General features: G+C 40.0%; 2 protein-coding genes and 1 long non-coding RNA gene across 13 annotated transcripts in view; 1 reads left to right on the top strand and 2 right to left on the bottom strand.

Annotated features, from left to right (window-relative positions):
* Nucleotides 1-1,640, bottom strand: part of SLC8A3 (solute carrier family 8 member A3) — a 134,917-nt gene extending 133,277 nt beyond the window's left edge. For 4 of the 5 annotated variants that reach the window (XM_064424369.1, XM_064424367.1, XM_064424368.1 and 1 more), the window contains exon 1: nucleotides 1,489-1,640. The gene's annotated coding sequence lies outside the window, so the exon portion shown is untranslated. The remainder of the gene's footprint in view (nucleotides 1-1,488) is intronic. The other variant, XM_064424371.1, reaches the window with a different exon arrangement.
* LOC135303096 (uncharacterized) lies at nucleotides 83-11,356 on the top strand. Its single transcript, XR_010364618.1, has 3 exons — nucleotides 83-3,172; nucleotides 3,341-3,555; nucleotides 9,952-11,356. It is a non-coding gene; the product is annotated as an uncharacterized LOC135303096 (long non-coding RNA).
* The window catches only part of LOC135303095 (cytochrome c oxidase assembly protein COX16 homolog, mitochondrial), a 45,788-nt gene continuing 42,705 nt past the window's right edge, over nucleotides 11,078-14,160 (bottom strand). For 6 of the 7 annotated variants that reach the window (XM_064424399.1, XM_064424394.1, XM_064424393.1 and 3 more), the window contains one exon: nucleotides 11,078-11,457. In XM_064424399.1, coding sequence (XP_064280469.1) covers nucleotides 11,341-11,457 — 117 coding nt within the window. In that variant the 3' untranslated portion in view covers nucleotides 11,078-11,340. The remainder of the gene's footprint in view (nucleotides 11,458-14,160) is intronic. The other variant, XR_010364617.1, reaches the window with a different exon arrangement.

Here is a 14,160-nt window from a genome sequence, read left to right on the forward strand (position 1 = left end):
AGGCGCTGCACCGAGCCAGCAGCTTTCCCAGCTCCATTTCCTGACATGGAGACATCCCCTGGCCCCGACATCAGGCGGGCAAGCGGCCGCAGGCTACTGTGACACTTCTCTATTCGGCTTCAATGGGATAATGAAGTGCGATCGCAGGTACTAACAGCTCCTACTCCACATCGCAGGCCTGAGGCCATGTACTCACAGAAGAAAGAAGCTATCCTGGGTAAACAGATTTCACTTGGACTGAAAATTCTCAGTGTTTATTCACCGATTTGTTTTGGGAAAGCTGTTGCATTGGCTTCCCTGCCATTATCGATTCAAATACGTCTGCTAATTATTTGGAACACAGCTAAGATTTGCCCAGATGCTGCAGTTATCTGGGACTCACCTAAGCAGCGTCACCGACTGGCAAATGAGGTTCTCCCATCAGAGAACTCGTGGGATTCTCCCAAATTCTCGTGGGATTACTGGTGCAAGGCTGACTGCTATGCACAGAAATGAGGACTTTCCTATCCCCTAAGGAGAGCCCAAATGCTCCTAGGTCTGCTCAGAGCTCTTCAAAGAAACAGAGATTGCCTTCAAATTAACCATGGCTTATTAGTTGTTTCTACCTTTTCCTTTTTTTAGTAACAAACCAGTCATAATTATTAATCATGATTGTTTTGAGTGAATCTAATTGCAGTGTTCCCTAAAGCATAGCAACACTCCCTCCACACCCAGCCAACCAAAATAGAAAAATCACATCCCAAAAATAGCAGCAAGAGACAGTGAACAAAATCTGGCCTCCAACAATTTGTGTCATTAGACCAGACAGATCTTTGAGACAAAAATCAGCTGAGACACTAACACTCTAGAAGATACTGCAGCCTTCCTACAAAAGCCAGCCAGAGTGTTTTGCAGCAGAAATCCCCTACATCCCTCTCTATGCAAAGGGCTGGCTGGTGCTGACCCAGAATGACTTTGGAGGGCACATGGCCAGCCCTCCCTAGGTGAAAGGCAAATTCACAGCATCCTACATGTACCTCCTCTACAAAGCACAGCTGCAGAGACAAAGGTGGAGTTTTTAATTGATCTCTGCCGACACAAAGACTAGAAGATATCCTACAGTTACTGCGTTTGATGTAGGAATGCTGGAGTGAAATGCCTTTAATTGAGTTACACTGTATCACTTGATGGTCTCTTCTAGAGATAATATATGTTATTTCTGGTTCCACAAGTGAGTTGGGGAAAAACACAAAACATAACAAATCACCCAGATCAAGTTAATAGATCTGTGTATAAAAGCCAGGATTAGATAAGGTTTTCAGGCACTAAGTCTGGCTGGCAATTACTGTGTCCCTTGTGAATACTTAGCTCTGGATTTAGGAAGTTTACAAACCTAGACAGATACAAACATATTATCACAGTATTTTAAGGTCTTCCTACATCAGAGATGTTTTTGCCTGGCCCCAGAACCCCATTCATGCAAGGATGAAAAGCTCTCAAAGGACTTACCTGTGGTTATTTTCCAAAAATGCTGGGGTTATATATCCTCAAAGCAGTCTTTAAAAAGTAAAGACTCTGCTGTAGCAGATAAATGTTTTTAGTGGCTTTCAACAGAAAGGAATCAAGCTACACTACAGTTTCTCCCATTCCAGAGCACCAAGACCCACCTGCCTTTTGAAACAGAAGTAATTCAGGGCAATGCATTTCAGCTGTACTTGCAAGGCACGTTAAACGAAACCTGACTTCTAAAAGCTGCCAGGTCTCTTAAAGAGCAGGAATGATAACAGTTACAGATGGGTAAAAGTTAGGAGGTCACTGAGCCCAGCCTGCTGCCAGGCCAGGCAGAGCCCCCAGAGGCAGCCCAAGCCAAGACTTCAACTGATATGACAATTGATCTTAGCCAAAAGGTCAAGAAGTGATGATGGGGAGGGGGCTGAGGACAAAAGTGACTTAGAGCTGTCTCTATGTCCTCTGCAGAGGAGATGCAGGCAAACCTCTCTGGAATAATACTTAGAATTTATCATGTTAAGCAGATGGTGTTTGACTTGCTGCTCTTAATACATAATCCTGAAAGGTCTGTTGCAGTTATCTACTGTAATAATAATGCTGTTTTGCATGTTGCAAGACACCTGAAGCAGCATCAATAAAGTAGTCTCACAGGGCCAGTTTGCTGACACTCTGTTTGTGCCCTTGCTGTACACAAGGTTATCTTTAATGGCAGAAAGTATTTTTTTATTGCTCTCTGGTGACCTAGAGGAGGCTGTGGATCCTCTGACCTTACTGCCCATACAACATGAGCTTTGGCTGAAGGATGGTCTAAGCAAAACTTTGCTTTTGTAGTAGGAAAGATGTATTTCCTTATTTCATCCAGCAGACAGGACTGCATTCAGTCCTGTCTATAATATGACTTTACCTTTGTCCATGCCTTGATTTTCCAAATTTTGTCAGAAAGGTAGCTTACATACATTGCCTCTATACTAGGCAATGCTGGGATTGCAATTTCTATCTAAACACCAGTGTGACACACTAAGATATTTATTGATCATTGTAATAAGAATTTACTGAGAGAATCTTTTCCTGAGCTGTCAAGAACCACATCAAATTTTCAAGAGAAAGAAGAAATAATAAATTTTTAAAAAATGGCAATATTAGAGCTGGCCAAATTTTCAAACTCATTCAGAGCTAGTAATCCTGTTACCAGAGAGTTAAGGGAGACAGGCCAAAACCACCTGCAGAGGTACACAGGCCTTTGCTGGTTTTGCAAGCACTCATCCCAAACTTTGGCCTTAACATCCATGAAAGCCAAACGAGGAGACTTCTTGGGATCCAGCTCACCCAAAACAAGACTTACAAAGGCAAAGTGATCAAAACTCATCACTCAAGTGCTTTCCAAGATCAGTGGAAGGGGGAAGCAGCAGAGCACAGTTCAACACCCACCTTGGCAGACTCTACCCCGAATGATAGGATCACTGCACGTGACAATGTAAATGTCTGCACAGACACTTGACTTCTATGAAGCTACTACACATCAGTGGGAAAATGAAGTCTCTTCTGTGCAACTTGGGCAGCCAATCCCTGCACAGAGCCAGCTCCTGCTAAGGCAACCATCCTCATCTCTTAGAGGTGATCCCTGCAAGTCCCCACCTTGGCAGGGCATTGATGGTGAAGAGACACTATTCTCCAGATCTCCACTGTAAGTGTACAGAGAGGAAAATACATTCTTTGGGGCTGCCTAAATATGTGTGTTTCTATCTACACGTTTATTTGATTTATAATGCAGGCCCTCTAAGAAACAGCTTTACAGTCATATGTACACGTAAGGATTATGGGTTTAAGGTATTATGTATTTTCTAAATTTCAGATCTTCTGTTACACCCCTAATGCAAAGAAAGCAGAGTTGTGAATCCTCCAAGGGCAAAAGAACAAGGCACAGAGGCACCTTCATCGACTTCTGCAGCAGTTCCTAGATTACAGCATCTCCAAGCAGAGTGCAGAACTAACACCTGTTCTCCCCCTCGTGTCTTGGCACTACCTGAACACACAGAAAGGGAAATACACAAAGACTGCATGGAGTAGGTGAGTACAGTGGCTGTTAAAGAGGATAGTGCATACCAGTGACAGAACTTTTAAGATCATGAGCAGTGTGTGTGAGAAAAATGGACCTGTCAGGTAACACTGCACAACCCTGTGTAGCTTCAAGGGACAAAGACTGCTCAATTTTTAATTTCTGTTGTGAATAATTCATTACAGGGCTAAGAAATCTTCTTGAATAGATGAAAGATAGGAGATAAAGGTCTTCTTCTCCTATTCATCTTCCAAATCCTTGCCCAGCCAACTGGGTCTGTCCATACAAAGTACAAGTTTCCATATCCAGCTTTTTCTTGCGAAGTCAGAAACTTCAGCCCACTTAAAAATGGGCATGTTCTACGCTGGTCCTGGAAGATATACTAAAATTCAAACAGTCAAAGAAATACCTACGATGTGTCAATTTCTGATTATTTAAAATAAAGGGGGTTTTACATTAACAAAAACATACAGTGAATATTCCCAGCTGTTTCTCTGCAATGACTTCTCTAAGCCAAGTTGCAAAACACTGTCTGTCATAACTGTCTTTTAAATCTTCCCAAAAAACCCATATGAGGGCTAGGGTGAACTTTTAAAAATTTGATCAAACTGTATTCAAGTTCATCTTGATTTGAGGGATGATAAAAACAAGACCTACAATTTTTGCTATTATTCCAGCACAGCCAATTAGGATGTTTGTACTTCTCAGGGAGCACTCAGCCCAAGAGGCCTATTATAGGGAGTGTGTAATCTCAGATTTTTGTGCTGAAAATATATGTTTATCTTTAATCACATCTTTAATTGCATCTGAGTCAGGAGGTTTGCAAGGCAAAAGAGCATCTGTGGTGGTGGGGTGGATAGCCAAATAATGGTAAGACATGAGTCCTGAACTGTATGGACTGTAGACACTTCAAATACACTTTAACATGTGTAGGACTGCAGTACTTCCATCTTTGCCTATTTTTTGCTATACATGCAACTTAAAATTATGGAAACCCTGAAGCATGTAAGCAGCAGTGATGTCTTTTTTTACACTGTGAAAAATCTTGTGTTTCTTCTTAATGTATCCTGACATATGAGCATGCTGTTTGAATATCTAAAAGCGACATAATTTAACAGAAACTGGACAAACAAATTTAGGATGTGGAATTAGCAAAAGCAGGGAGGAAAAGGAACTAATTTTTGAGGAAACTCAAAAACTATCAGTTGGTGTAAAACTTACATTGTCATTACCTGGCATAGCAGAATATTGAATGCAATATGGGGTAGGTCTTTTTTTACAAGTTACTGAGCAGTGAAATGCTCTGTTGAATTACAAGAGTGCCACTTTCTGAATGCAGGTGTGCACATCTGGTGAGGAGAAGGCTGGCAGGCACAGCCACAAGGGTGTGCAGTCATATCCCCATCAGTAAAGAGCATCAGCACTCACCAACTAACAGAGAAACTGACTGGTGAACCCTGAAAAAGATATTTTTTAAAAAATCTGCTTGATTGACATTTTGCAATCTGTTCATTGAGAAAGACCTATTTTTGATAGATTTACTCTTATTGAGAACACTTTCTGTGAAAAGTTTTGAAAACTGTTGAAGCATTTTGTGCTGTCAATCTTTTAAGTCAAAACTACATTTTTAAGATCAGTGGTGGTTTTTCATTTTCAGAGTAAAGGTACTTGACAAAGAAGAATCAAGAATGGAAAAACACGAAAAACCAAATAAAACATTGTACTTCATCCAAATAAAAATATTTCTAAAGCCACTAACTTGAAAAATACTATACCTGACTTTTCATTTGGACCTGAGTATTTTTTGAGCTCAGTAGTTTTTCCTGAGACAAAAATAAGTTTCCTTTCTATTCTATCCAGAGGGACCAGTCAGAAAAAATACTGTTTTCTATTACTATTTTTGTCCCTAAGCGTTTTTGCTTTCCATATTTCTCTTTTTTTTCTCCCTACTTTCCTTCCTTTCCTTTCTTAAAATGTCCTATCTACTAAAAAGCAGAAGAAAATTGATTCTGGAACTGAAGATTCTTTGCTCTTGCTCTCCTCTTTTCCTCTGTTTATTCAGAAGGAGTAAGAAAAAAGCTATATTAAGCTCAAATTTTATTCTGCTGTTTTCTGTTGAGCAAAAGATAGTCCAGTAAAGCCACTAAATCACAGATAACACTTCTCTGGGCAACATTATTAGGAACTGACAGCTGGAGATAGATGAAGATCTCATCTTTTAAAGAAAAAAGTACATTTAATTTCCTTTGTACATAAAATAGAGAGCACAGCATTGTGTATCTGAAGATAAAAAGAGATCCCAGTGTATGCTGGGTGCCATCCTTACAGAGATGTAATACTGGTCTCTGTTCTGAGCTTACATTGAGCTTTAAATTCAAATTCATTTAGAAACAACTATTCTTCAATTCATGGTAGACTGTGAACTTTAAAAAAAGAAGGTGACATTTTACCTTAGAAAAGAACAGCTCACAGAATGAATTGCTACCTTTTGGGAGGAACACTGGAAGACAGGACAGAAAGAGGAGGGAGGATGGATCTGTAGCAGAGATGGGTTTGCCCCTGGTGCTCAAGGGATCATCCTGGGAGCCACTAGGCCTCCTTGAGTTTGATACCATAATGGATTTGATGCTGAACACACACAGTGGAGTTGGTATTGAACATCAAGGATCTCATCAACTGCCTTGAAACAGACATGCTAAAAAGCTATGGTCATTTTTTCCACCAGCTGAGGCACATCATGCCAAGCTCCAAACATGCCAGGTGAAAGGGAATGAATTTCTTCTACAGAGGCACTGGCAGTGTACAGTGTGCCCTTATTTCTGGGGGACTTTTTGGATGTGTTTGTTTTTTTTCCTTGATCAAGGAACCTGTGACTATGACACATATACTATTCACATTTGCAATGTATAAACATATTTCATATGTCCTTTCTGCAGCACTACCCCCTGTTGCTTTGGGTGCATTTGATTTTAGCAGGTCCCAGGCAGCATGGAAACAGTGAGAGGTGAAACTTTGTTTGCCTGGGTTAAGCAAGAAAGTTACACATGTATTTAAACACATGCTTAACAAGAAAATATGGTCAGTCCAATTCCAGTGGTATGAAAGACTGCTTTTGGCTCCTGAGGAGAGTACAAGTTTTAAGAACATCTGTATGGAGGTTTTGTTTCTAAGTCTAGAGACTGTTTGTGTGTTGGCTGAGTCTGGTTACAAGCCCTTGTAAGAAATGAAGGCCTAAACTAAGCAATTACCTTCCCTTGATTAAAGGCTTCTACTCAGCTAGTCTAAAATAAGAGTGGAAATTTTTTTGTGAACCTTACTTCACTGAAGGATGAAAGGTGGTTTTCCACTGAAAACACTGGCAATAAGCAGCCCTTCTAACCATAAAAGCTTGAAGGAAAATTCTTTGACCATCTTAATGTAAAAATAGTTATTCTGCTTTCCTAAGACTTCAAATCATGCCTTTTTTTTTTTTTCAAGTGGACATAGTTTGTAGCAAAGAGTAATATTAGGCTTTGCCATTTATTGCAGAAATAAGTGCCTCTGGAAAATACAGAATATAAAATGACACTTGCCCTGGATTCAAGCTGGAAATGCAAATATAGCAAGTCAGAGCAAATGCAAAATCATCAAGAACTACAAGGGTCTGTGTAGTTATTTCACACAGTGAAAACTATTGTTTTGAGTTTCACCCATACACAGGCAAGCACAGTGAAACACAAAGTGTCCACATAAAACATCCAATGAACACTGACCTTCAAATTTCTCTAAATTGCTGCTTCTCTGTAAAGAAATGGATTTCTTCCTTTGCTTTTTGGGACTGGTCCCCAGCTGATGATGGGATAGACTTAAGTTGCTTTTCAGAAGTCTTTGCATTCTATATTCTGATCTAAAACCTCCATCACTCATGTCTTATTACACCATAACCTATATTTTTTTGGGTACTGAACCCTTTTTCAAGACTTTGGAAGATCACTATGAGCAAGATTGCTCTCTGCATTCTGATTCAGTACGTTTTTAACATCCAACTGCTCCTCCAGATGTATCTAGGAACTTCAAAATTCAACTGCTGTGCTATTCAGTAGTTTTGAAAGCTTTTTTGCATCATAGCAGCTACAGTTTTTACTAAGGCTCTCCTTTATCTGTTAATATCTCTGAACTGAGATAGTGAGCATTTTGGGTCACCCACACATCTGCACATTCAAAGTACAGTAGGAAAACAACTCTCAATAAGCAGGATCCATCTCACACACAGGTCTGGGCAGCATTTTGAGCTGCAGACAGCTGCCACCAGGAACCATCCAGGCAGATACCCACATATCTGTGGTGCTATGCTGACCTCTCCCTGTCCCTGGAGACAGGTGCCCCAGATTTCCTCCAATTCTGTGTCCTGCTGCTTTTCTTGTTATGGAAGATCCTAAAGACCAACCTTGCTACAGTTTCTATGAGAGAGAGAAACACCTCTCCTTTACTGTCAGAACAGGGATTTTGAAACTGATTTTTTAACCCACATACACACAGACATCTAGCCAGGTTTGCTTCTTTTATTTCTAATTTTAGCAACACTGATTACAAGATCTGGCTTCTTCAGTCCTCTCTTTTACCTTGATAATACTGCACATCTCTCACTAAAGCCTTGCTTTCATTCTCCTCAGATCTGTGGATGCCAGTTACCAAAGAAGATGCAAAAGTGTCAATCAGTGTCTCAGACTGACAATTGTACTTAATTACCTCTGACTCCCTCCACTCACAGATGTTTAGAATTATTCTAAATAATTCTAAATTCTTTGTTCAGGAGCTGAACAAAGTTGTCTTCAGGAGCCTTCAAGATAACTACAAGTGCTCTAACTGGCTTTCAAAAGGATAGTTCAAATAAGCAGCCAAACTGAGCATGAGTTCTGAACTAATTGCAGTTTGCCTCTCCTGCTACTGTTATGAACTATAATTCTCCACATTTCTGGAGTGCCTTCTACTCCAGGTTGCATGACAACTTAAGAGACTTAATTGCCTCTCAACATGCCTTTCAAAAGTACTACTTCCAATTCAATGGGTAAGAAAAGCACAGCATAAAACATTAAGCCATTGTTCAAGTACATGGCAATGAAGATGAATTGCTGGAATAGCCCTTCCCATTTTATGAAAAGTACAGGTTCTGTACCAGCTATTATTGGTTTGGCATTTTTTATAATTCATAAATGAGTCAACATTAAAAAAAATTATTAAAATAAGTCATCATTAAAAACATGGTGGGTTTTTATTTTAGTGGACAATCGACAGATATAGGCTGTATTCTAAAATGTAAGTTGAAGAGACGGGCAAGTTGGAAAGTTTTCCAACTGCATATCATTTTTTCTCAGAGATACTAAGATAAATCCATTGCTTTCCAGAGAGGAAAAGGTTATTTCCACTTCAAAAAGGTAGTTACACATATGCTCTCAGAAATATTTAGTGCCTAAGAAAACGGGAATGAGGGGGCACCCCACAATAAGCAATCAACTAAGATTGGGTCCTAAGTTAGGACAGAAGAAATTGCTCCACATAAGTAATTATTTACAACTACACTCCAAACCTGCTGAAATGAGATGACCATTCCCAAAACAATCTTCGCAGAATATCAAATTCCTAAAAATACACAGGATATTTCAGTGAGTGTTTTATTCATCAAGAAAATGGATAAGGGCTTCATGTAAGAGAAATATCTTTGCTTCTTCCCATGGAGAAAGGGGCTGTTTCTCCTCCACATGCTGTTCTTAGAAAGCCATGTGTTTATTTCAGGAGCAGTGCTGGTCCATATTGTGAGCCATCATGCAAGCTGGGAGCTGAGCACGCCTCTCCATATGCAAAGCAGTGGCAGCTTCCCATCTTCAATCAAAGCAGGGAAAAGGAAGCTGTGCATCCTCTCAAAAAGGCAGTGTATTTGCAGAGTCCACACCAGTGGGGAATGTAAAGATACATTTCCAGTGGTCTGGCTTCCACTGTAACAGTAGCAGTGATGCAGCAAGAGTGCTAACTGAGAGAATGCTGTCAGGACAGCCAAAGCTCTGATGTCCTTTGCATAATCAATCTTCCAGTCAGTGGCACTGCACCTGAACTTGAATTTAAGAGTTGAAAAAGTTCTTAACAAGTTATGCAGTATTAATTACTCCTTAGCTGTCATATTTATATTTTATTTGACTAATGACATAACAATTAAACCAATTTCTTCCTTGTCTAGGTTGAGCACAGCTTAATGCCTCTGTATTTTAGCTTTTCACTGGTTTCCCTATAGCATTTATTATTACCTACTCTTGCATTGTTCCTCTTATTCCTCTCCTAGGTGGTTTAATTTGTTCATACTTGATTTAGAAGCAGACATATCTATGACACTGAACAGGGAAATACACTAACACACAGCTCCAACTTTGTTCCAGATTTCATCCACCACTTTCTGATGGTTTTCACAACTCTATCAGAAGAAAACATGCACAAAACAGGACTAAGCTATTTCATGTAATGCTTTATGAATTCCTTTATAACTCCCTAAAAATCAGTGTTAATTCTTCCTCCTGAGTGAAAGACTGGGCCTCACCACTAAAGTCAGTCTAAAGAAATGAAGTGCTGAGAGAAGATCTACATGAGGAGGCTACCCTAAAAAAGTGTCCAAAAGAATATTCAGGTTGCAATTGACACATCCTGTGGAGGGGAGTAAGGCAACACTTTTTGCAAAGACAGTTCCAAAAGGATTTACAAAGAGGTGTCACTGAGAGTTTTGAAATGAGACTCTGCTGTCAATATGTGCTCTACTGCTCCTTTCCTCCTATGAGGAGTTTCACCAGCCTGTTACATACCTTATCAAAACCTTAATTTCATTTGAAAAATTGAGTAGGTGCTTCTTCATTGAACTCTCTCTGCAGAAGGGTCCTGAATGTTAGCACAATGCCCTCTAACAGCTAAGATTTAGCACACAAAGACAAATATAAAAAGAAAAGCATTTCACAAGAATTTACTGGAACATAAAAAATTTCTATGCAGATGCACAAACATACCTGTAAGATGAGCTTTGCCACTGTGTAGTGGTTCAAGAAGATTCTGCTACAGTATTTACTCACAGAGAAGCAGCACAGCTCTTTGTGAGGAAGAGTTCTTCCAATTCAAACTGAGACGTTCCAGAGCAGAGGTCCAGCCTGCATGAAGGTATTGATAAACTAATCACAGAAATTTAATCACCTCTAAACAAAAGTTATTTGACCAATTATCAGCTGACACTCAGTACACGCCTTTTTGCAGTCCCTGCAAATGAAACACAAGAGTATTATTTAGCCAAAATGGGACTCATTGTTCTGAACAGCTCATATGCCTGTAGAGTCCCTTCCAAGCTAAAGAGCCTGAAGTCATGCAGGGGCTCCCTGAAGCAGCACTTATCTGGTCACACACATCTAGATGACAGCACTGTTGTTCTCATTAGGATGACAACTTCTGGTACTGACAAGTGACTCTTGAAATGTTATTCCTTGCTGAAGCAGTTTTGAATGTAAGAGACTGAAAAACAAGGGGATATTCTCGGTAGAATAATCAGCTTTTTTTAATTGAAAATTCACATATACAGCCTGGATGCAATTGGATGCAAACAAAGAGCTTCATATAATACAGTGCCTTTTGGTCTGATCTCACAGTCACTTATATATACACCAGCTGAATTGTACAGTGCAAATGCTCCCATGTCTCTTCCTGACACTGGATTAAAAATTAAGACAGTCCAGCCTGAGACTTTTTTTGACTTTTTTTTTTTTTTCCAGAGGCACCAAAGGCGGCTTTCTTAGTCACTCAGTCTTGAGACGGAGAGCCTCCCGCCGTTGTTTCTGAACCGTCCTGGAATCTTCCCACAGACTGGGTCCTCTGATGTTCTCCCAGTTATCCAAGTTAGATTTTTCAAGCTTCTGCAGACAAACAGCAAAAATAACAGGGGTCACCTTGATGGATCCATGATTTAAAGTACATATGATTCCAAATTGATATTTTTCACAAGAAACTCAATATCACTATTGGGTTGATGAACTTTCAATTACCCTGCATGAGAAGTTCAACAAGGAAGAAAAACCTAGTAGTTATCCATATAGCTACATAAATGACTAAGGTAGGCATTACTGCATCTGCTTGTCAGCAGGTAAGTAGCATTTAAGGACAGGAAGCACTGCAGCATCTGAGCAAGACTGAAGATACCTCGTATTCACTTTTCTCCTCTCACGTTGTTTTCCTGATCTGTTCTTCAACTGCAAGTCTGCCAAACACTGAAGTAGCAGGAGTGACAAGTATAGGTATAGCTCAAACAGAAGGATTAGAAATTAGTGAGCTGAAGTATCCTGTCAACAAAAATACAAAGCATGCTGGAAAAGATTCATTATCTAGCACAAAGAGAGACAGCAACAGTGCAAACCCCTCCAATCCATGTGGTTTTAACTTGAGAGAGGTATGCAATGCTTTCTGCTGACTAGTTTCCCATGGCACCCAGCCACCACAGACAGGCTTCTTACTAAGTCATACATGAGATATGCTACCTGACTGAACTGTCAGGTATTGAAAACTGGATTTAATTACCTTTTTTTTGCCTACTCCTGTCATTCCCCCCTCAGACCTACCAATGACTTAGAGGCAACATAAATGAAGAACAGGCGCCCTACGACCTCACCTACCACATGCTGCAGTCAAAGACCACAAACATTGCATCTCCACAGTCCTGTTGGCAGAGGTGTAGCTTTCCCTTCCCAGGACACAGACCTCAAGTCTCACATGCCAGCTGTGGAACAGCACATTGGACATGGTGGGGAGACTGAGGAGAGGGTCTGCACCACTGCCAGAATCAGTGCTGTCCTTGGTGCTACTAAACAGAGCAACACTGCATTCCAGTAATGAATGGTACTTACTGCAGTGGGACTCAAACCTGACCTGTGATCAAGGCCTCATCTCAGCAAATGCTGTAAAAATACACCAGAAAATACTTCACCCTGCCCTAAGCCTGTGGCCTAATTTGTCTACTATCAATTATTCAAATAAATGGCAAACACCCAGGGACTTGAATAATAGTTGCAGAAAAATTCAACAGCTGTAACAGAATAGACCTACTGCTTAGTTCATTTTATGTGAAAGTTTCCTGACACTTCTACAATTGAGGAAACTGCAATGAGGTTAGTCAGATATCAAAAGAAATTAAGCAACACTCTACAGAAGATATATGAGAACACAGGCACAAACACAGCAGACTTTCACAAGGTAAGAGCAACTGAACTTTTTGTAGAGTTGGCATAGGTCTTTCTGAAGAATTGTCTTTACTACTTTATACATCTTATGCTTAGCTGGTACTTCATTTCCCCAAAAGGGATCTGAACTGACATGAAAGGAGAGAGAAGGAGGAAAGGTACACATCATCCATCAGTGACTATCTCCTCTGATTGCAAATTCAGAATTTAACATCTGATTCTAATGGAGGCTTCAAGGAAACTACACTTAAAATAACCTTGTGCTTTAACTGAAGAGATGCATGCTGATTTAATTCAACACAAAAGTATCACACACCTGTGAGCATCTCAACTATTCCTAAGTTGCTTGTCTCCCGAAGCCAGAACATTAATCAACTTTTAAAGTAAGTACAACAAAACTTGTGGTATCTAAATATAGGCTACGTAAAGAAGTCTATCAAAAGAGACATGAGTGCTGAAGATCTTTACCAAAAAGTTCATATTAATTTGTTCCTGAAACTTCACAGAGGCTTTACAGAGAGAAGGTTTGTCAAAACCAGGATGCATTTAAAAACTATAGTATCCATGCAAACCAGCACCAGAAAGTATCTTGGCAGTTTCCAATAGAAATCATAAAGGTACCTAGAAAACACACTGGGATACACTGACAGAATAAAACAACCAAGGGTTATGTGCAATGAATGGCACTGCCTGAGATGACAAATAAGATCTATTAATCAATTAAGAAATAAAGGTCCTAATGCATACAAGAAGATGATAATTTTTTATTGTCATTGTATTTATAGAGATCATTAACATTTTGTGTCATGTATAAACTCTTTGTAGTATCTTACTGCAATTCAAGAAGAAAGCACCTTCCTTACTACCATGGGACAGTATCTGCAAAAATTTAGTTTATGGGATAGTTATCAGTCATCAGAAGGCAGAATTATTTGACATTCCAACTTTCTGAACTGATGATATCCAATTTTGGAATAACAGAGCACTCCTGTTGCATGTGGATAAGCATAAGAAGGAGTATCACTACTGAAAGGGGACATGAGAATCTGTTCTGCAATGCTCTCCTATGGAACAGCTATTTTCACATATCTCTGCTGGTTCTGGATGGGGTAGAGTTAAATTTTTTTACAGCAGCAAGTAAAGGGATATGTTTTGGATTTGTGTTGGAAACAATGTTGGTAACAGAGGGACGTTTTCATTATGGCTGAGCAGCTCACACAGTGCCAAGGCTGCCTCTGCTTCTCACTCCACCCCACCTGCCAGTGAGCTGAGGGTGCACAGGAGGGGACACAGCTGGGGCAGGTGATCCCAACTGACCACAGGGATATCCCACACCATATGGCACTGTGCTCAGCATGTAAACTGGGGAAGAAGGAGGAACAAGGG

This window comes from Passer domesticus, chromosome 6 (genome assembly GCF_036417665.1).
Source record: "Passer domesticus isolate bPasDom1 chromosome 6, bPasDom1.hap1, whole genome shotgun sequence".
Taxonomy (NCBI): Eukaryota; Metazoa; Chordata; class Aves; order Passeriformes; family Passeridae; genus Passer; species Passer domesticus.